The 23,790-nt window shown below is 45.5% G+C and overlaps 2 protein-coding genes across 4 annotated transcripts in view; one reads left to right on the top strand and one right to left on the bottom strand.

Annotated features, from left to right (window-relative positions):
• vasnb (vasorin b) overlaps positions 1-18,168 on the top strand; it is a 48,978-nt gene extending 30,810 nt beyond the window's left edge. For 2 of the 3 annotated variants that reach the window (XM_064987077.1, XM_064987079.1), the window contains exon 3: positions 15,285-18,168. In XM_064987077.1, coding sequence (XP_064843149.1) covers positions 15,320-17,398 — 2,079 coding nt within the window. In that variant the 5' untranslated portion in view covers positions 15,285-15,319 and the 3' untranslated portion in view covers positions 17,399-18,168. Of the gene's footprint in view, positions 1-4,349; positions 4,471-15,284 lie in introns of all 3 variants that reach the window. The other variant, XM_064987078.1, reaches the window with a different exon arrangement.
• On the bottom strand, positions 7,634-8,500 carry LOC135553851 (keratin-associated protein 5-1-like). The gene has a single exon (XM_064985782.1). It carries the CDS (start codon positions 8,498-8,500, stop codon positions 7,634-7,636), a length of 867 nt encoding a protein of 288 aa, XP_064841854.1.
• Positions 18,169-23,790: the final 5,622 nt, after the last annotated feature.

Genomic DNA, 23,790 nt, shown 5'->3' with positions numbered 1-23,790 from the left:
GAAGTATACAGTCAATGAAAACAGTGCCTAGCATGTAGCTAGGTTAGTGAGTCATTTTATGAGCTAGGTTAGTGAAGTATACAGTCAATGGACCTAGGTTAGTCAGTCAATTTAATGGAACAATGCTAGTAGTTAGTGAAGTATTCAATGAAAACATGTAGCTAGGTTAGGTTAGTCAATGAAAACATGAAGTATACAGTCAAAGGTTAGTGAAGATACTCCAATGAAAACAGAGCCAGAGATCAGTCAATGAAAACTAGCTAGGTTAGTGAAGTATACAGTCAATGAAAACATGGAGCGAGGTTAGTGAAGTATACAGTCAATGAAAACATGGAGTTAGTCAATGAAAACATGGAGCTAGGTTTGAAGTATACAGTCAATGAAAACATGGAGAGAGGTTATGAATTAGGTTAGTGAAGTATACAGTCAATGAAAACATGGAGCTAGGTTAGTGAAGTATACAGTTATGAAAACATGGAGAGGTTAGTGAAGTAAGTGAAAACATACGAGGTTAGTCAATGAAAACATGGAGAGAGGTTAGTGAAGTATACAGTCAATGAAAACATGGAGCTAGGTTAGTGAAGTATACAGTCAATGAAAACAGCAGTGAAGTATACAGTCAATGAAAACATGGAGCTAGCATTGGAAGTATACAGTCAATGAAAACAGTTTCAATGGAGGTTACTGTATACAGTCAATGAAAACATGGAGAGAGGTTAGTGAAGTATACAGTCAATGAAAACATGGAGAGAGGTTAGTGAAGTATACAGTCAATGAAAACATGGAGGAGGTTAGTGAAGTATACAGTCAATGAAAACAATCATACAGTCAATGAAAAAGATCAGGTTAGTGAAGTATACAGTCAATGAAAACACTGGTTAGTGAAGTATACAGTCAATGAAAACCCCATACAGTCAATGAAAACATGGAGCGAGGTTAGTGAAGTATACCCCAATGAAACCCCTAGCTGTTAGAGTCCTGTGAGATGAAAACATGGAGCTGAAGTATACCCCAATGAAAACATGGAGCTAGGTTAGTGACCCATCCTAACAATGAAAACATGGAGAGAGGTTAGTGAAGTATACCAATGAAAACCTAGGTTAGTGAAGTATACAGTCAATGAAAACATGGACGAGGTTAGTGAAGTATACAGTCAATGTATACAAAGTATACAGTCAATGAAAACAAGCTAGGTTAGTGTATACAGTCAATGAAAACATCGAGGTTAGTGAAGTATACAGTCAATGAAAAAGCGAGGTTAGTGAAGTATACAGTCAATGAAAACATGGAGCGAGGTTAGTGAAGTATACAGTCAATGAAAACATGTAGCTAGGTTAGTGAAGTATACAGTCAATGAAAACATGGAGAGAGGTTAGTGAAGTATACAGTCAATGAAAACATGGAGCTAGGTTAGTGAAGTATACAGTCAATGAAAACATGGAGCGAGGTTAGTGAAGTATACAGTCAATCAACTAGGTTATGAAGGTCAAAGGTTAGTGAAGTATACAGTCAATGAAAACATGGATGAAAACATGTAGCTAGGTTTGGTATACAGTCAATGAAGTATACAGTCAATGAAAACATTAGCTAAGTGAAGTAACAGTCAATGAAAACATGTAGCTAGGTTAGTGAAGTATACAGTCAATGAAAACATGTAGCTAGGTTAGTGAAGTATACAGTCAATGAAAACATGGAAGGTTAGTGAAGTATACAGTCAGCTAGGTTAGTGAAGTATACAGTCAATGAAAACATGTTATGAAAGTATACAGTCAATGAAAACATGTAGCTAGGTTAGTGAAGTATACAGTCAATGAAAACATGTAGCTAGGTTAGTGAAGTATACAGTCAATGAAAACATGGAGCTAGGTTAGTGAAGTATACAGTCAATGAAAACATGTAGCTAGGTTAGTGAAGTATACAGTCAATGAAAACATGTAGCTAGGTTAGTGAAGTATACAGTCAATGAAAACATGTAGCGAGGTTAGTGAAGTATACAGTCAATGAAAACATGGAGCTAGGTTAGTGAAGTATACAGTCAATGAAAACATGGAGCTAGGTTAGTGAAGTATACAGTCAATGAAAACATGGAGCTAGGTTAGTGAAGTATACAGTCAATGAAAACATGGAGCGAGGTTAGTGAAGTATACAGTCAATGAAAACATGGAGCTAGGTTAGTGAAGTATACAGTCAATGAAAACATGGAGCTAGGTTAGTGAAGTATACAGTCAATGAAAACATGGAAGGTTAGTGAAGTATACAGTCAATGAAAACATGGAGCTAGGTTAGTGAAGTATACAGTCAATGAAAACATGGAGAGAGGTTAGTGAAGTATACAGTCAATGAAAACATGGAGCTAGGTTAGTGAAGTATACAGTCAATGAAAACATGGAGCTAGGTTAGTGAAGTATACAGTCAATGAAAACATGGAGCTAGGTTAGTGAAGTATACAGTCAATGAAAACATGTAGCTAGGTTAGTGAAGTATACAGTCAATGAAAACATGGAGCTAGGTTAGTGAAGTATACAGTCAATGAAAACATGGAGCTAGGTTAGTGAAGTATACAGCCAATGAAAACATGGAGCTAGGTTAGTGAAGTATACAGTCAATGAAAACATGGAGCTAGGTTAGTGAAGTATACAGCCAATGAAAACATGGAGCTAGGTTAGTGAAGTATACAGTCAATGAAAACATGGAGCTAGGTTAGTGAAGTATACAGTCAATGAAAACATGGAGCTAGGTTAGTGAAGTATACAGTCAATGAAAACATGTAGCTAGGTTAGTGAAGTATACAGTCAATGAAAACATGTAGCTAGGTTAGTGAAGTATACAGTCAATGAAAACATGGAGCTAGGTTAGTGAAGTATACAGTCAATGAAAACATGTAGCTAGGTTAGTGAAGTATACAGTCAATGAAAACATGTAGCTAGGTTAGTGAAGTATACAGTCAATGAAAACATGGAGCTAGGTTAGTGAAGTATACAGTCAATGAAAACATGGAGCGAGGTTAGTGAAGTATACAGTCAATGAAAACATGGAGCTAGGTTAGTGAAGTATACAGTCAATGAAAACATGGAGCTAGGTTAGTGAAGTATACAGTCAATGAAAACATGGAGCTAGGTTAGTGAAGTATACAGTCAATGAAAACATGGAGCGAGGTTAGTGAAGTATACAGTCAATGAAAACATGGAGCGAGGTTAGTGAAGTATACAGCCAATGAAAACATGGAGCGAGGTTAGTGAAGTATACAGTCAATGAAAACATGTAGCTAGGTTAGTGAAGTATACAGTCAATGAAAACATGGAGCTAGGTTAGTGAAGTATACAGTCAATGAAAACATGGAGCGAGGTTAGTGAAGTATACAGTCAATGAAAACATGAGCTAGGTTAGTGAAGTATACAGTCAATGAAAAAACAGGTTGTGAAGTATACAGTCAATGAAAACATTAGGTTAGTGAAGTATACAGTCAATGAAAACATGGAGCTAGGTTAGTGAAGTATACAGTCAATGAAAACATGGAGAGGTTAGTGAAGTATACAGTCAATGAAAACATGGAGCTAGGTTAGTGAAGTATACAGTCAATGAAAACATGTAGCTAGGTTAGTGAAGTATACAGTATAATAATGTCAGCTTTGCTAACCACAGTGTTGTGCAACGTGTGTAATGCAATGCAGAGTATTTTTTACTTGTGTAAGAAATGTGCTGAAGTATTTATGATGTTGTGCACCGTTGGCCAGACATGTTTAACTTGCCATTGAATCTATAAGGGTTGAGGGAGGGAGGGAGGGAGGGAGGGAGGGAGGGAGGAGGGAGCAGGAAAGTGTTGATGGAGAGGAGGAGGTAGAGACTAATATGAAAGAGACGGGGGAGGAAGAGAAAGAAATTGAAGAACTTGTTTTCCCTCTTCTGCAATACGATCAAGGCTTTCGGGAACCATGCCAAGTACACTTGCAGCTTGTTATCCAGTGAATGATAATTACAAATGTAAATTATAAACTGCCTTTCTCTCCCAAGGTGCAATGCAACCTAGTAGTAAGCAGAGATGGATCTTGACATCGGAGAAAGCACAGTTGGCGAAGAATCTTCAGTCTGACACAAATAACATTCTGTCCTTTCTGACTTTACTAGAACCAGCCTTACAGAGAATTCAGTCAAAGATGAATCTGGCAATATAGAGAATAGAGAGAAGAAAAGGAAGGAAGGGTAATGATTTTACGACATCTGTCAGGGACAATGAACCTCTGGCAGCCACAGTATCTTTGTAGTGGTGTGAAGGGGGGGGGTTATGGGGCAATACAGTGAAACGAACTTTGCAAGCTGCTGCACACAACTCTCTCTCTGGTATATTTCAGGCCCACCACAAGAAAAGGGCCTGCTCAGGCCACATCCCAACATGCTATCCCAGCTCTCACTACCAGCCTGATGAATGTCAGAAGATCTTATTCCTTCAAACGGGCGCTTAACGAATATCAGGTCTGCTTCGCCTTCACATCCAGCCTTTCTCACTAGGCTCTGATGTTTAATCTTCCTCTCCCTCCATCTCCATCTCTTTCACTCATTGACCCCCGTTGTCTGAGATTGATGGTTTTGACCGAGTTTGCCCCCTGCTAGGACAGCGTGAGGGCCATACCATTAGAGAACCGCAGCCAGGGGAATGAGGGAAAGATGACACAGTGTTAAGATCGTAGAAGTGACGGGGGATCAAATTACTGCTCTGTGGGGGGATCAAATGGAGATAGATGTGATTTAGTAGATGTCTGCAGTGAGCACACACACACACACACACACACACACACACCCCTGTCCTTTCGCTGGAGATAAGGGCTCTTGACATTGGGCCCTGGGCCTGGGAGGCCCTGTGAAGCTGTAATTGCTGAAGCTTCACGACTCTCTCTCATGCAGGCTAGACCTTTAAACCCATCTCAGGCCTCCACCTGACTGATGAGTGACAGGACCGACCCTCCTTTCTGTTTCTCCTAGCTTGTTGGAACTTTCTTTTCCATCCCTCTCTCCTTTTGGTTCCCCCTGTTTTCCTCTATGTCTTGAGAAGAAAGAGAGGGATAGAGAGCGAGAGAGCAGGGGGAGAGAGAAAGGCCTTTCATTTCTCCGCTCCTCTTCGTTTACATTTTCAGCCACATGTTCTTCTTGCACAGTGTTCCACCAAGACGTTGCCATGCGTCCTCTCCTCTACCACAGCCTAGCTAGGCTAGCCCCTGGCCCGAAGCACCAGCAGTGACACACATTCATCCCTTTTTATAATAGATACGGTCACATTCAAACCCAGAGAGCACAGAGGTTAGAACTCTAGTTGTGTAATGAGAGTAGGAACAAAGAAAGCCCTACTCCCATAGAGATACATGTTGTTATATACTGTAAGTCCTCTCTAGTGTTCTGTGTCATTCTGTGCTGACTCCATCCACACATACAGTCAGTCCCTAGTCTGTTGAGAAATATATAGCTTTCCTAAAGGGGAAACGTCCTCTTAATCCAACGATGCAAAGGGCCGAGTGTTTGTAGACAGATGAGACTCGGAGGGAAGCTCCCTTTCAAACTGCTGCACATCTCAGGAATGTTTCAGGTTTAAACAGAGAGGAGGCAAAGAGACAGCAGAGAGGAAATGACTGAGGAGGAGAGAAGCTGACGCTCAACGGCTGCATTCCTCCCAGGATGACCTGGGTTCAACCACTGTCCCAAATCTTACAAATACTATGAGCGTTTGCCTTGGAGTGCCAGGTGGGCGTGGTTTCCACTTTTAGGACTTTTCTGTAGTATTTGAAATAGTATTTGAACCCAGGTGTGGAACAGTGGTTGAGGTGGTTGAGGCTCTATTCTCTACATTTCTATCTGCTCTGAACGTGTCACCTTTTATTTTTATTTCACCTTTATTTAACCAGGTTTAACCAGGTAGGCTAGTCGAGAACAAGTTCTCATTTACAACTGCGACATGGCCAAGATAAAGCAAAGCAGTGTGACACAGACAACAACACAGTTACACAATAAATAGGCCATAGTGGCGAAATAATTACAATATAGCAATTAAACACTGGAGTGATAGATGTGCAGAAGATGAGTGTACAAGTAGAGATGCTGAGGTGCAAAGGAGCAAAATAAATTAAATAAATAACAGTATGGGGGATGAGGTAGTTGGATGGGCTATTTACAGATGGGCTATGTACAGGTGCAGTGATCTGTGAACTGCTCTGACAGCTGGTGCTTAAAGTTAGTGAGGGAGGTAGAGTCTCCAGCTTCAGTGAGTTTTGCTGTCCCTTCCAGTCATTGGCAGCAGAGAACTGGAAGGAAAGGCGGCCAAAGTAGGAACTGGCTTTGGGGGTGACCAGTGAAATATACCTGCTGGAGCGCGTGTTACCGGTGGGTGCTACTATGGTGACCAGTGAGCTGAGATAAGGCGGGGCTTTACCTAGCAAAAACTTATAGATGACCTGGAGCCAGTGGGTTTGGCGACGAATATGTAGCGAGGGCCAGCCAACGAGAGCATACAGGTCGCAGTGGTGGGTAGTATATGGTTCTTTGGTGATAAAACGGATGGCACTGTGATAGACTGCATCAAGTTTGCTGAGTAGAGTGTTGGAGGCTATTTTGTAAATTACATCACCAAAGTCAAGGATCGGTAGGACGGTCAGTTTTACAAGGGTATGTTTGGCAGCATGAGTGAAGGATGATTTGTTGTGAAATAGGAAGCCTGCCCCAGCCTCATGGCTCCCTCTCTGCCTGCCCCAGCCTCATGGCTCCCTCTCTGCCTGCCCCAGCCTCATGGCTCCCTCTCTGCCTGCCCCAGCCTCATGGCTCCCTCTCTGCCTGCCCCAGCCTCATGGCTCCCTCTCTGCCTGCCCCAGCCTCATGGCTCCCTCTCTGCCTGCCCCAGCCTCATGGCTCCCTCTCTGCCTGCCCCAGCCTCATGGCTCCCTCTCTGCCTGCCCCAGCCTCATGGCTCCCTCTCTGCCTGCCCCAGCCTCATGGCTCCCTCTCTGCCTGCCCCAGCCTCATGGCTCCCTCTCTGCCTGCCCCAGCCTCATGGCTCCCTCTCAGATTCTCTGGACCCTGGTCAGAATGAGGCACAGTAAAATAAACATAGACCCCAGAGAGCAAGAATCACAACATTGGGTTTCTTAGGAAAATATTCCAAACTTCATCTACATAGCTGCCCTCTACGTCTCTCTCACATTCTTTCATGTCGGCCTCCCCTCTCTCTCCTCCTTTCCCGACACTCATACCTCCATCTATACCGCATGGCTCCCTTGATCTTGTGTATTCTGGCCCTGCTCCCTTACACCAGTCCCCCATCTCTTGCCTGTATCCTCCAGCACCTGATTGGCTTCCTCTGTTCAGGGAGAGGTGTGATTGGCTGATGTTTGTCTTGTACCACTTCAGACACATACCACACAAATGCATACTGCTGTATGTGTCTATGTTGTGACAGACCTGGGTTCAAATAGGATTTGTTTTCTTTTAAATACTTTGGGTATTCGATTGAGTCTGCCTGGAGTGCCAGATGATCGGGGATTGCACTTTAGGGACTATTCCATTGGTTCCATTGCGCCAGGCAAGCTTGCAAAATGTCTGTTTTTACCATCCTTCAACTGTTGCTAGTTTCTCTTTCCCCAGCCTTCATCCCCTGTTATTCTTTCCCCTTTTCTCTACACACAGCACAGCACATCCATCCAGCAGTACACACAGCACAGCACATCCATCCAGCCACACAGCACAGCACATCCATCCAGCCACACAGCAGATCCATCCAGCCACACAGCACAGCAGATCCATCCAGCCACACAGCACAGCAGATCCATCTAGCCACACAGCACAGCACATCCATCCAGCCACACAGCACAGCACATCCATCCAGCCACACAGCACAGCACATCCATCCAGCCACACAGCACAGCACATCCATCCAGCCACACAGCACAGCACATCCATCCAGCCACACAGCAGATCCATCCAGCCACACAGCACAGCAGATCCATCCAGCCACACAGCACAGCAGATCCATCCAGCCACACAGCACAGCACATCCATCCACACAGCACAGCACATCCAGCCACACAGCACAGCACATCCAGCCACACAGCACAGCACATCCAGCCACACAGCACAGCACATCCATCCAGCCACACAGCACAGCACATCCATCACACAGCACATCCATCCACACAGCACATCCATCCAGCCACACAGCACAGCACATCCAGCCACACAGCACAGCAGATCCATCCAGCCACACAGCACAGCACATCCATCCAGCCACACAGCACAGCACATCCATCCAGCCACACAGCACAGCACATCCATCCAGCCACACAGCACAGCCATCCAGCCACACAGCACAGCAGATCCATCCAGCCACACAGCACAGCACATCCATCCAGCCACACAGCACAGCACATCCATCCAGCCACACAGCACAGCAGATCCATCTAGCCACACAGCACAGCAGAGCCATCCAGCCACACAGCAGATCCATCCAGCCACACAGCAGATCCATCCAGCCACACTCTCTTCTCGGTCTTTCCATCTACCTCTTCATCATTTCCCAACCCTGTAATACTACCAGCCTTCCTGCTTTTTATTATAGGCTGTATATCAGAAGAGCCCGGGTTCGTGTCTCTCTGTTGACTTTATGGCTGAACCGAAGGCAAAACTCAAGCCACATTTTAGAAACTTCCGCAAAGGCACACATAAGCCGAATGAAGTCATAGTTAAGAACCTGCTAGTAGAAAACTCTATTTAATTTAGAATAACTTTCTTCTCCTGTGAGGGAAGTTCTATCCACATGTAATGTTGAAGAGCAGTTCAGACGGACCACCAGCTACATGAGCATGGGCAGAAATCCATTACAACCCACTGAATTCCATTATCAGTCCATTTAAATGTGTTCCCTCAGGCGTTGTGTTTAAACCCATGGGATAACTGCGACCCCTCACCCCTACTACCCATTACACTGTGGTCAAATGGCAGACTGTACCTCCATCAGATGCTATCTTCAATCTCTGAACGAGATTTTCCAGAAACAATTACTAGGCCTATACCTAATGCTGATTAAGTCCAACACAGTACTTTTTGCATTGTTGGCAAAAAGAAAAGCTAAGTTAGTAGTTTTTGCACTGTTGGCAGAAGTTAAGAGGTATTTCTCACGGAGTTAGCAGGTGTTGGCTGTTGATAGCTGTTAGTGAGTTAGCTGCTGGTTACTTTGTTAACCTGACCCAATGGCACAATACTAAAGCTACTTTATTGGTGTTTGGCTGGATAACAATACATCTCTGCCCAGCCTTGGCTTTAACATGTAATGACTTGGAACATAACAATAGGAATGTGTAGCTCAGGGAATGCATCCAAGATATTACCACTATACCCTCTTCTTTAACGTAATCCGGTTTCAAGGAACTACAGGGGAAAACATTTTCATTTCAAGGGTCCTGATTTCCAGGAGGAGAAGAAAGAGGAAAGAGAGGTGAAAGAGGAGGAAGATGCATACCAGTGGTGGTGTGATGTGGAGGGATGATACTGGGCTAGAAACTAACCCCCCGCCTCCCTCTTCCCCCCGCCTCCCTCTCCCTCTTCCCCCCCGCCTCCCTCTTCCCCCCCGCCTCCCTCTTCCCCCCCTTCCCCCGCCCTCTCCCTCTTCCCCCGCCTCCCTCTTTCCTCTTCCCCCCGCCTCCCTCTTCCCTCCGCCTCCCAGCCCTTACATCTCCTCTCCAACTCTTGACATTCGAGGCCGTGTTTTTCAGTAAAGAAAATGTACAAGCGAAATAAAGAACAGCAAAAGAGAGCAGGGAAACTCCAGAGGGGGGAAACAGATCGCAGATATGCAGTGGAAGTGGACCTCGGTGGCTCCGTTTCAACCCTAATATCTACTTGGCACAAGCCCTGTGCATCTCTGCTAGTTTTATATGGCCGCAACTAAAACCGGCTTTTGGAGGAAAAGATCGCATGGCTGCCAGTGAATTAATGAAACGCCAGCCGCAAGAATGCAAAAAACCTGCTCTGTTTCCTTCTGCAAAGTTCATCATATGTCATGGCCATCATCAGCGGGGGCTCAGTGATTATAACAGTTGTATTACACACAGGCTCATACAGCTTGTGTTACCTGCTGAGAATAGGAGCTACAACGAGACAGAACAGAGATAGAGTGAGGGATAAAGGTGAAGATGATGATGGTTCATTCATCGTTAGAGAGACAAGTAAGCAGAGAGAACTTTTCGGACAGATAAACTTGGATAAAGGACTCTCCAGACTCTGGGAACAACGTGGCAATGGCACACAACAAAACAACCAGATTATTCTTCAATGTGACGCAGAAGCAACTAGACCAAGTTGAATCAATTCAATCAGTAATGAACTAGAACAGCGTGATTAGCTGTAAGATTATGACTTGTTGTGGGCAGGCGGCTACAGTATGACCTAGTGCAGGATGAGATAATGTGTCTCTCTGCAGGCAAAAGACTCATTTATCAAAGAGTTAGATAGAGGAACCTTGAGAATGACAGGCAATGTTTGGAAAAAGTGGAAGTGTAAGGGCGCTAGTTACCGTAACCATGGTGACACTATCTCTGTAGCTCAGGGATGTGTTTTCAGATGGGAGAGTGTGATCTCTGCCTCACAATGTTGCTACAAGGTTGCAGCAAAGTTGTGCATTGGCTGCACGGGTGGGTCAGTGCTACAAGTGAGTAACGACAGACAGCGAGGCGGAAAGGAAAATTAAAATGGGAAAGTCTCAGTCATTGTCGAGGATGTTTTTAGTGTTGTACTCTTTCAACCCCTCAAGCACCTCAGAACAGAGTTCTCTGGGAGTATTATGGGTACATTTGTCAGGACAAACCCTACAATACAAGAACAATTCAGGTCATACCCCAAACAGGAACCAGTACCATTAAAACAGCACTTAAGAAACTCCCTTAAGTGAACAAATTCAACCTGAACGTGTCTGCAATTTCCACTCACACAGCAAGCAGCCCCCCCCCCAATCAACTTAAATCATGACATTTTTTCTAAATGTTGAAACCTGCTTTCCAAATAAAAGCAGAATGAAAGAGAAAGTAAAAACACTGCAGGTGGAGAAGATGAACAGTTGAATATAAATCAGGTGATTGTGTCTGCGTGGCTCATGTTTAAAGGGAGAGAAAATAATGGCCACCGTCGCAGTCTCCCTGCAGTGTCCAATAAAACTAAGCTTGGCGTATTTCACCCCGACATGAACTGCGGATATTAAAACCCCCACGCTGTCCTTATAAGCCCAGAGAGCGAGAGAGAGAAAGGTAGGGAGGGAGAGAAAGAGAGAAGTAGGGAGAGAGAGAAGGGGAGGACAGAAGGAAGGAAGAAAGATTGAAAATCTGTATTTTAGGGAGAGAGAGAAGGGGAGGACAGAAGGAAGGAAGAAAGATTGAAAATCTGTATTTTACTCTCTCCTCGCTCAAGGCCACTAACCCATGCGATTACTCCTTGGAACGAAGGATGATAAACGTCTTCAATGACTCACTTGAGCGGCTCATCTTCCCTTTATATGCCATCCATTCCCCCCTCTTTCTTTCCTCCCTTCCCTCGCTCTCTTTCAACTCAAGTCTAAGTTATGTGATCTTACAGGTGTCCTGTCTCGGGCCTGAATATGCTGGGTCTCAAGTGAATCCGGGGTGTAAATTACTTGACATGCCCATGTGACACTATCCTCTCTTTGGATACAAAAGCGCCTCTCTCAGCATCTCTGAGTTTCTACTGTATTTCTCAGATGTGTTTAGTAAGGAGCGTTGGCCAAAGTTTTGAGTAATGTGATTTATACTGAGCGTTTGTCAGGAAAGCAGCTCCAGGATATCGATAACGACACAAGTTTAGAGCACTGCAAGCTAAATCACACACAGATGCATGCACACATGCACTATATCGTATATCACATAATTACAGTCACAAACAGAGACTTGGTACAGTTGTAAAAGTGGAGAAATTAAAGGGAAACAAGGAGAAGTTTGTACTGCAGCATTAAGACTTGTTCTGTTTTACACTGAGACACACAATCACACACACTTGCTCTCATGTCAATCCTCCAGATCAAATGTTTTTTTGTCACAGGTATAAAACAGCTAACAGCAGGTATAAAACCGTTAACAGCAGGTATAAAACCACTAACAGCAGGTATAAAACCACTAACAGCAGGTATAAAACAGCTAATAGCAGGTATAAAACCACTAAAAGCAGGTATAAAACCGTTGACAGCAGGCATAAAACCGTTGACAGCAGGCATAAAACCACTAACAGCAGGTATAAAACAGCTAATAGCAGGTATAAAACCACTAAAAGCAGGTATAAAACTGTTGACAGCAGGCATAAAACCGTTGACAGCAGGTATAAAACCATAAACGACAGGTATAAAACCACTAACAGCAGGTATTAAACCACTAACAGCAGGTATAAAACCATAAACGACAGGTATAAAACCACTAACAGCAGGTATTAAACCACTAACAGCAGGTATAAAACCACTAACAGCAGATATAAAACCACTAACAGCAGGTATAAAACCGTTGACAGCAGGTATAAAACCGTTGATAGCAGGTATTAAACCGTTGATAGCAGGTATTAAACCACTAACAGCAGGTATTAAACCACTAACAGCAGGTATAAAACCATTAACAGCAGGTATAAAACCACTAACAGCCGGTATTAAACCACTAACAGCCGGTATAAAACCACTAACAGCAGGTATAAAACTGTTGACAGCAGGTATAAAACCATTGACAGCAGGTATAAAACTACTAACAGCAGGTATAAAACCACTAAGAGCCAGTATTAAACCACTAAGAGCCAGGTATTAAACCACTAACAGCCAGTATTAAACCACTAACAGCAGGTATAAAACCACTAACAGCAGGTATAAAACCACTAACAGCCAGTATTAAACCACTAACAGCAGGTATAAAACCACTAACAGCAGGTATAAAACCACTAACAGCAGGTATTAAACCACTAACAGCAGGCATTAAACCCCTAACAGCAGGCATTAAACCGCTAACAGCCAGTATTAAACCACTAACAGCAGGTATAAAACCACTAACAGCAGGTATAAAACCACTAACAACAGGTATTAAACCACTACATCTACCGCAAAAATGCAGTACAATATCCATATCAATAATAATAGAAAAGTTGAATCTAAAATAATAAGTCAGAGGAAGGTAGTATCCATAGTAACAAAACAGATCTAATAAGATATACAGTATAGATGATGAATGTGTAATGATCAAGTAGAACTGTGTTCCAAATGTAAAGTGGTTAGTGTGTGTGTGTGTGTGTGTGTGTGTGTGTGTGTGTGTGTGTGTGTGTGTAGTTGTGTGCAAGGGTTGGACGTGTGGAGAGTCAGTGTAAACAGTCTCTACGGTGCAGTTCTGAGCAGGTAAACAGCTAGGGTTAGTTGTTTAACAGTCTGATGGCCTGTTGGTCCGAGACCCGATGCTCTGTTATCATTTGCCAGATGGCAACAGTCCGTGGCTTGGGTGACTGGAGTTCTTGACAGGCTTCATCGCCTCCCTCAGACATCGTAATCTGAACAATTTGTGTGTGTGTTTGTGTGTGTGTCTCTAACGTGGTTTTCACAGGCTAAAAGAGTTTGTCGTAAACATGGAGAAAATGGTTAAATGTGCTTCCCGTTCAACCACAGTGAGGGGAGAACTGTAAATGGTAGTGGGTGGGCTGGATAGACCCTGAGAGAGAGACAGACAGACACAGAGAGAGAGACAGACAGACACAGAGAGAGAGAGACAGACAGACACAGAGAGAGAGAGACAGACAGACACAGAGAGAGAGACAGACAGACACAGAGAGAGACCGACAGACACACAGAGAGAGAGACAGACAGAGAGAGAGACAGACAGAGACACAGAGATAGAGATAGAGACAGGACAGGACAGGAAGGAAGGGGACACAGAAAGAGGGAGACAGACATACCTAGAGAGTGAGAGTGAGAGAGACAGAGAGACACATAAATGTGTTTACCAGTCCACAGCACCAAGTACTACCAGGATCTATAGCAAGGTTTATGTTAATGAAGCAGCTACCAAACCTGCTACCACAGTAACTAACAATATGCTTGAGGAAAACACCTCAGAAAGGAAAACAACATCCAGGATCCACTGTGTCTGATACAATACTATCAAGTTCAAGTCACCTTGGTCAGAGTGTGGCTCCATTATATTGCTACTCTCTATCGACGGGAACTTTCTTTCCCCTGAGTGCAGTGGAAAATGACTCAAAGCCCTGAGGTCACTGCCGTACCACGGCCCATTGTTTGAGGAGCCCTGTGTCAAGAGACCACGTCTTTGATCCTTCATGTGTGCTCAGACGACGATAATAACGCCACATATTGTGCTCACCACATGAAAAAAGAGAAACTAATACATCATAAAGATCTATACAGATTTGTGACGCATTATACAGATCTGAAGGGTAGTTATAGTACAGAATTGCTGTATATCTCAATTTAGCACTTCTACACCTCTATGCCCTATACTTCTAGTTTGTCTCTATATCCTATACTTCTAGGTTGTCTCTATGTCCTACATCTCTAGGTTGTCTCTGGATATCCTATACTTCTAGGCTGTCTCTATGTCCTGTACTTCTAGGGTGTCTCTATGTCCTACACCTCTAGGGTGTCTCGATGTCCTAAATTTCAGGTTGTCTCTATGTTCTATATCTCTAGGTTGTCTTTATGTCCTATAATTCTAGGTTGTCTCTATGTCCTACATCTCTAGGTTGTCTATATGTCATACATCTCTAGGTTGTCTCTATGTCCTACATCTCTAGGTTGTCTATATGTCATACATCTCTAGGTTGTCTCTATGTCCTACATCTCTAGGTTGTCTCTATATCCTATACTTCTAGGCTGTCTCTATGTCCTGTACTTCTAGGGTGTCTCTATGTCCTACACCTCTAGGGTGTCTCGATGTCCTACACTTCAGGTTGTCTATATGTTCTACATCTCTAGGTTGTCTATATGTTCTACATCTCTAGGTTGTCTCTATGTCCTACATCTCTAGGGTGTCTCTATGTCCTACACCTCTAGGGTGTCTTGATGTCCTAGAACTTCAGGTTGTCTATATGTCCTACATCTCTAGGTTGTCTCTATGTTCGACACCTCTAGGTTGCCTTCCTTTCCCATGTCCTTCACAGTTTCCAGCAAGACATGACAAAGATAAGACTCTGTCTGTGTATATCTATTACCCAGTGGCCCTGCATTTAAAGCATCTCTTTCTATAGCTGACCTTGTCCTTGATCTGTCCTTTCAGGCTGAGAGAGGAGACAGAGTGACTCCAGTGGCACCATGAAGGCCTTCTTCCTCCCTCCGCTGACGCCCTTCCTCCTTCTCCTCTTGATCCGGCTCCCTGGCAGGACTCTGGCCAGCGACTGTCCCCAGGACTGCACCTGCTCCACCCCAGAATCCATCTTCTGTTTCCAGCGCCGCTCTGCCACCATGCCCAAAGACGTCCCGGAACCCACCAAGAACCTCTACCTCTTCGCCAACGGCATCGAGACACTGGCGGAGGAAGACTTTCTGGGCATGGAGAGCCTGGAGATGCTGGATCTGAGTCAGAACAAAGTCACGGTACTGCCTGACCGGGTGTTTGAGCCTCTGACTTCCCTGAGGAACTTGGACCTCTCAGCCAACCAGATCACCCATCTGTCAGAGGAGAGCTTTGCGGGCATGGCCCTACTGGAGAGGCTGTACCTCTACAGCAACCACATCCGGACTATACACCCTGCCGCCTTCCACGGCCTGGAGCAGCTGCTGGAGCTCAAGCTGCAGGGAAACCAGCTCACCTCGCTCCCCGCCCTAGCCATGCCCAGACTGCTGCTGCTGGACCTCCGCTTCAACACCCTCCCATCCCTGGGGTCAGCCGACCTCCAGATGCCCAACCTGGAGTCTCTGAAGCTGGCCGGCCTGGGCCTCGAAAGCCTGAACGAGGACCTGATGGCCAGCCTGGGGAACCTCCACGAACTGGACATCTCTGGCAACGAGCTGGGCTCCTTCCCCCTGGCGCTGAGGGAGGCCCAGGGCCTGATCTACCTGAGCCTGGCCGGGAACCCCATGGGCCCACTGAAGCTGGAGGACCTGAAGAACCTGAGCGAGCTCCAGGAGTTGGACATCAGCAACCTGAGTCTGCAGGGCTTGCCTGACGGGTTCGCACAGCTTTTCCCTCACCTGACTAAGCTGACAGTGGCCGAGAACCCTTTCAACTGCCTGTGCACCCTGGCCTGGTTTCCCGGGTGGCTCAGGAACCAGGGGGTGACTCTAGGCAGGACGGAGGAGACCCGCTGCCACTTCCCTCCCCTCAACGCTGGGAAGGTGCTGGAGAGGCTGGAGCACAGGGAGTTTGGCTGCCCCACCACCACTACTGTCACCGCTAGCACAGCCAGAACCAGCACCACCATGCCCCCTCCAGTCACCACCCTGCCTAGCACCTTCCCAGCCATCCCTGCACCCGGGCCCAGTGAGGAGGACAACTCAACTGGGACAGACAGCCAGCCCCCGCTCCCCGACCCTGCCTCTCCCAGCAGCAGCAGCCAGGACCCAGAGGTGGACTTCTTCTGCCCTTCCCAGACCTGCTTGAATGGGGGCACCTGTCGGCTGGACGGGCAAGGCCATCTGGAGTGCACCTGCCCTCGTGGCTTCTACGGCACCTATTGCGAGAACCGCCACCACTTCCACCCCCCTCCCGATCAGGACCACAATGACAACAACAATTACATTTCCACGGCAACTGTCACCGCCGATGCCCCCGACATCAGCTCGCGCCTGGTGACCAGCTCCTCCATCCTGCTGGACCTGCACCGCTACATCAAGGTCCGGCCCTACATCCGCGGCATCCGTCTGACATACCGCAACCTGTCGGGGCCCGACCGGCGTCCCATGCAGCTCAGCGTGCCCGCTTCCTACCCGGAGTACACCCTGAGGGGGCTGCGGCCCAACTCCACCTACACAGTGTGCGCCAGCCCGCTGGGCGACCTCAGCGGTGGGGACAGCGTCTGCACGGTGGCCCACACAGCGGCCCAGCAGCACACTGCCACAGGGAGGCAGGTGGAGGACAAGAGGCTGACCACCATGCTGGTTCCAGCTCTGGCCATCCTGCTGCTCCTAGTCCTGATTGCAGCCGCCGTGGGGATGGTGTGCTACATGAGGAGGAAACGGGCCAAGGGCCACCTGGATCTGGAATGTGAGCCAGCCCAGCTGGAGCTGGAGGGAGTCAAGGCTGGTTCCAACGTTGGAGGGTTGATGCCCCAAAAGCAGCCGGAGCCGGCTGTGGTTCAAAATGGCGGCCTGGAGTACGAGGTGCTGCTAATACAGGATCATTGCTCGCCGAACAACAACATGGCTCTCTCTCATCAGCCCTCTTATTTCTGACGCCCATCTCTGTTGCTACTCAGACCCAGAGGGTCAGACTAAATACCTCTAGCTACTCCTTCCCTCACGGACTAGACACCAGCTAGTTGTTGGTGACAGTGGAGGAGAAAGAGAGGACCGGCCAGCCATGTGTCAGCAATTGAGAAACAGAACAAATATTAAACTGTGCAGACACTAAAATATGTTTGAAAGGATTATTTGAAAATAAGGGAGCCTTTTAAAGTGCCTTTATTCTTATTTCCACACGTCCTGCTTTGTTTCTACAATCATATTGCTGGACTGGCGCCCCGCGGCTCGCTACTGAGTGTGCCCACTCTCCACAGCAGGTCAAAGGTCAAGCGAGACTGGGCCAGGCAGAGAGACATCAGGGTAGTGACCTAATCCCTGCTGTGTCTACTCTAAAATGGGCTCTGCACTGAAATGGGGGTGTATTGCTGTGCACCCCTTGTGATACCTGAACTATGTAAAAAGAGTATAAGCAATGATTTTGCTCCGTAGCACCTCAGCACTACCCCAGTGGCGCTTGCTGTGAATGACATCCGAGTCACCAAATGAAGAGAACTTTTCCCAGTAATTGAAAAGCCTGACATTTATCATGCTTTGTTTCAGCTGTATTGCTTAGTGAAATTGTACTTTTTTTGTTGTGTTTGTAAATGTTTTTATACTCTTGCTGTTGTTGTTGTTCTGTAAGTATGTGACTGTTACCACCCTTCATCCCCCCTTAACTGCTTGTGATTTAACAGACAGATTAAACCCCAGATTCAAATCTTTGAAGATTAAAACTCGTTTGTACCAGCAAAGTCAATCAAAGGCTTTACCCTACGAATGTCAGACAGTCTAAGCAGTTGTAAGTCTCGTACTAAATCCCCTCTCCATTCTCTGGCCCTCAACCCCGCCCCCCACACACAAAAAGCACCGGTAAACTTTTTCAGTTGGCTGAAACCTTTACATTTGCTTCTGTGCTGCAGCGAACTTCAAGCATCCCCTGAGCCTGCCTCAGATCAACCACACACACATGATTACTACAGAGAGAAAGGGGAAAAATAAACAGTTCATTTATAAAGGCTTTTTGAATTGTTTATGTCCCCAAGAGGGAACACAGTTACTTCAGTAAACCGCAATTCACAAGAACGCACTTAGCCTAGCTTAGCCTAGCATCTCAGAGAGAGATGCTTGTGGATTTCCCTCAGGCAGAATTAGCCTCTATGGTGCTTTGTTGTGCACCATTAACTGGTCTTTGGAAAAAAGAGGGTCCCACGTCTTGCTCACTTGCAGCCAAGCAGACTATGAAAAGTCCAAGCGTAGCATATAGTTGAAGGTTTTATATGGGCTCTGTCTGGGACGAGGGACATTGAGGAAAAAATGTGTACACCAAACTAGAATATGCTGAAACACCAGTGTTGAGATTCAAATCTCAGAATGTGAAAACAGTCTAAGTAACTTTTATGTGTCTGGCGCTACCTGCCTGCCCCCGATGAGGATCTCAGTGCCGACTACAGTATGAAGATCTCTGTCGGTAAACAGATCAGTGATAATGTGGAAGCATGTCCCGTCTTGTGCACAGAGAGGCAGACATCAAGTCACTGTCATGCTTCAGTAGTACTGTATCCCCCACTAAACACACACACACACACACCGCACACACATATGCCCACCTACTCCATCCACTACATTTAAAGACATTCTCTAGTACTTTTGTATAGTTTTTGCCATTAGTTCTGAAAGTAGCATTCATGAGACAAAAGTGGTCCCTGTGTACTACGTTGCGTGTACTACGTGCAGATATGTGCCCCACGTAATTTCTCTTTCTCATTCTGCATCTAGCTAGCTAACGCTCAAATGGCAAGGGGCTAAAGCTCATTGGCTAGAACTTGAATTGCTAGGGGGAAAATGTAGAGAAAATGGAGCAGCACAGCTTCGAGAAAAAGTTCCTTTTAAACAAGGCATTAAATGGCTAATTGAGGTAAGACAGTAATTCTGTGAATAGAGTATGCATTTTGAACCACACATTGACACATCCAGCCCAAAGTGGGAGGTTTAACAAATACTGAGCAGTCGCTAAAGTTCCAGAGCATGTATTTAAAGCTCCTGAAATGGGCATGTCAAGACAAGGGTCCCCTCTTCTAACATGCTTAGTGACCAGGCGGTGTACATTATGACTATTATTTTAGTGAAAACAACACAGGAGATTAAGATTGGAAGGGAAGGAAGGGTTGGTGGATGCTGTCTACCACTAAATCTTATACCATCTAAACAAATACTTAGGCCTCAATATTTAACACTTAAAATTACATCTGTTTAAAGTGTGTAAAACTACCAAAAAACTTAACTGGAATACTTGGTTTTACAATACAAAAAACATTGAAAATATCCAGAAATATTTTTGATATTATTCCTAATTTCCCTGTTTATTTTGGGAAGCTTTTCGTTGTTACTGTTCATCTCTTTCAATGTCCTTTTGAATTAAGTGAACATATTTTTATGAGCAAAAAAAGACAATGTTGACATTATTAAAAAAGTTTAAATAAAAACTGAAAACAAACATTTGAGGTTACGTCTGTTTGATTCTTCTAAATCAGGGCTCTCCAACCCTGTTCCTGGAGAGTTAGTCCAGTAGGTTAACTCCAACCCTGTTCCTGGAGTGTTAGTCCAGTAGGTTTTAACTCCAACCCTGTTCCTGGAGAGTTAGTCCAGTAGGTTTTAACTCCAACCCTGTTCCTGGAGAGTTAGTCCAGTAGGTTTTAACTCCAACCCTGTTCCTGGAGAGTTAGTCCAGTAGGTTTTAACTCCAACCCTGTTCCTGGAGAGTTAGTCCAGTAGGTTTTAACTCCAACCCTGTTCCTGGAGAGTTAGTCCAGTAGGTTTTTAACTCCAATACTGGACTGTTGCTCTCCAGGAACAGGGTTGGAGAGCCCTGTTCTAAATCGTCTGTTTTTCTCTGTCCCAGTAGAACATTTGACTGGCAGTGGAGCAATAGATGAAGTCTATCATCAACTTCACCTCCTTCATTCATCCATCACTCTGGGAAGCGAGGGAAGAAGGGGCCAGCGGGAAGAGAAGGAGGCATGATTGAGCCAGTTATTAAACCTGTCAGGATGTCAAGTCTGGCAGGCAGTTTGCAACCCCCCCCCACACACACACACAGACACTCACGTACCTCTTTGCTTCCTCCCCACACATACACACCGATGTGTGAGCCTGAGAGAGAACACATTGTTTTTATGTATCCGTATCTGTTAGCTCTTCCATGTCCTTGGATCTGACTACCACCACCTCCAAGAAGTGCTTCATTAATAATCCAATGTATCCAGAGTGTTACATTCCTCCCTCCAGCAGAGCACCACCCAACACAAACTTCTCACCAGACTGTTTAGGGGGGGTCTTGGTATTTTTCCCTCAATAGCTGGAGGCGAAGGTAAAAAATATGATTGAAACCACACAGAGGCTAAATATTAATAGTGATTTGTACCGCAGACAGGGTCCCTGACCCTGGGCTAAAGGGTTAGCATTGTTTGTTAGCGTATATAATATATTAACCTCTGACCATACACAAGTTTACAGGTACAGGCTTGGCAGGGGCTGACTGTACAGTATGTCCACACACACACAGCTTGGCTCAGGTACAGGCATCCAGCTGCTAGCTGTTGTGCTCAGTCCCAGCACCAACACAAACACATAAAACAGCTACACTGCGGACCTGAAGACACCTATTATTTCACTTGGTTCTGAGTGAAAACAAGCGAGTCACCAGTAACACACACGCAGCAGGTTCAGCCTTTGTTTTTCAAACATTTTCTTCTTCTCTTGTCTCCCTCCCTCTCACCTCATATGTTGGAATAGTTGGGGGAAAAAATCAGTATTCTGCCTCGCAGAGTTAACCCAGGTTCAACTGGAGTCTCAAACAATCACGTATGTGACGGTGACAACTAATACTTGAGCTCTGTGTGGATAAGAAAGAAAGAAAGAGAGAGAGAGAGAGAGAGAGAGAGAGAGAAAGAGAGAGAGAGAGAGAGAGAGAGAAAGAGAGAGAGAAAGAGAGAGAGAGAGAGAGAGAGAGAGAGAAAGAAAGAAAGAAAGAAAGAGAAAGAAAGAGGGAAAGAGAGAGAGAGGTAAAGAGAGAGAGGGAAGGAAAAAGAGAGAGAAAGGGAAGGAAAGAGAGAGAGGGAAGGAAAGAGAGGGAGAGGGAAGGAAAGAGAGGGAGAGGGAAGGAAAGAGAGAAAGAGGGAAGGAAAGAGAGAGCGAGTGAGAGGGAAAGAGAGAGAGAGAAAGAAAGAAACACAGGGAGAGCAAGTGTCTGTTTCTCTCTTTTCCTTCTGTGAAACAGGCCTCTTTTCTTCCCCTTGGCTTTAACAAACCTGGCCTCTGGCGAGGGGCCAACCCCGACGCTGCTCAAGCTGCATGCGCCAATCAAAGGAGCCATTGTAGCCGTGAATGAAGCCTTTTTCAAATTATCATCCTGAAAAATTCCACACAAAATTATTGCTGAGTAAATATTTTTGAACTTTTTTCTCAATCGTTCTTTCCCTCCAACACTCCCGCTCTCTTCCCTCTCATTTTTAGTTTTAGCTTCTTTTCCAAAACCAGGGCTTGAAGGGAGTCTGCCAAGGACAATGTGTTAAAACACGGGGTCGTAGTGTGGCTTCGAATTGGCATTTCCACTCCCTCTCTCTGGAATAATAGTAAAGATGTGAGAGCTGAAGGGTGGTGTACTACTGTACAGCTGGCACTAAGTACAGCTGGCAGTAAGTGATGCCCTGTGCGTTCCCTCTCGTGCCAAAGCCAACGGTTGGATCAAAGGGCATGAGAGGGCAGCGGATGCCCGTCTGACAGTGAGGGATGACAGGAGAGGAAAGAGGAGAGGAGAAGGAAGGAGAGGAGGCTAGGGGGGAGGCTTTGGTTTGGTTTTATGTGCTTTTCACTGCAATAAATTGTGGTGAACACATGCAGTCGATTTCACATGCTGTTCAGTAGATTATGAGATATAAAACAAACAGGATCATAATCCCCCTGGAGATACACCCTCCCTCCCTTTCTACTCTGTGGTCGAATGCTTACTGGAAGTCAGTCACATGGGTTGGCTGAAGGCAGGTGTGGATGTGCTACAGTATATCTATGGTAAAGCAGGGTAGAGGGCAAAAAGCAGGGTAAAACGATGGCGAGCAATAGAGGGAGAGAAACTGTGTCAAATAATGATTAAGGTCCATGCAGGGCCACGGAGACTGAAATCCCACGACTCTGCAAAGACTAGTTGCTGACGTGTGAAGAATTGTTCACGGACAGGGGCTGGTGTGTGGGGGTACGTTCAACATGGCTTCCAAAAGTGAGCCTGGAATTAAAGCACATGCATCTAATCTGAACAGCCTGTCATTCTGGAACGCACCACAACTGTGCTTCTCATTTCATAGGAATGAGGGGGGGGGGGGAAGAAGCTGGGGTGGGAACGGGGATGTTATTTATTCCGGAAGAAAGAGGGGGGTAAATCTGGCATTAATGAAACAGGGAGGTGGTTGGAAGAGAAACACATGTGTTTGCTTGGTCCACTGATAACAACAGTTTGACTGATCTGATGAATCAACAGAGATTCCAGAGATGAGATGAGCTCAATTAGACTCTATTGGCCAAGAAAGACAAGACTTGATCCCCGATTGGTTCTCGAAGTGACCAATGACCACGTGTTATTACTGCTGGGGATAATGTCAGTGTACCTGGCTAGTGGCTACAGCACATTTCTTGGTTTAAAACATTTTACAACAGAAAACAAAAATGAGAGTCCAGGTCGTCCCTCCTTATTTCAGTCCATTTTCCTCCATTTAGTGTCTAATGAACAGGACCCAGCTGTTTCTGGGTTGTTAGTCGATCTGACTTGTGTGTAAAAGTATGTATCCTATGGGAGATGTCCTTGAGATATTAAGGCTACTTGAGGCTTTTGTTTGACTTTGTATGGAGAGAGGAGCCTGCTGCTTTGTAAGGCCTTCTGAGAACCTTGTTCTGTATTGAGGAGTCACGAGGCTGCCTCTGTGTTGATTTGTCACAGCTGTTGTAGCCTTGAGCCATCCTCTTACCTGGGACATATAAGAGCTGTTGTAGCCTTGAGCCATCCTCTTACCTGGGACATATAAGAGCTGTTGTAGCCTTGAGCCATCCTCTTACCTGGGACATATAAGAGCTGTTGTAGCCTTGAGCAAGGCTCTTTAATTCAGATGTTCCTACTTGAGCCCCGCTGTAATAGATCAGAGCGTTGGGCTAGTTATAACAGCCAGCTGTCTGGGACTGGTAGTAATGTAATGAATCCCAAATCGATCCCTAGCACCTAGCCTCTAGTCCCTAGACCACAGGCCCTACCCATTAGACACTCGTATATAGATCTGATTGGATAAGTGTAAGCAGCATGG

This window comes from Oncorhynchus masou, chromosome 14, assembly GCF_036934945.1.
Source record: "Oncorhynchus masou masou isolate Uvic2021 chromosome 14, UVic_Omas_1.1, whole genome shotgun sequence".
NCBI classification, from domain to species: Eukaryota; Metazoa; Chordata; class Actinopteri; order Salmoniformes; family Salmonidae; genus Oncorhynchus; species Oncorhynchus masou.
The sequence above is the reverse complement of the archived record's forward strand: the minus strand, read 5'-3'. Positions and strand labels throughout refer to the sequence as shown.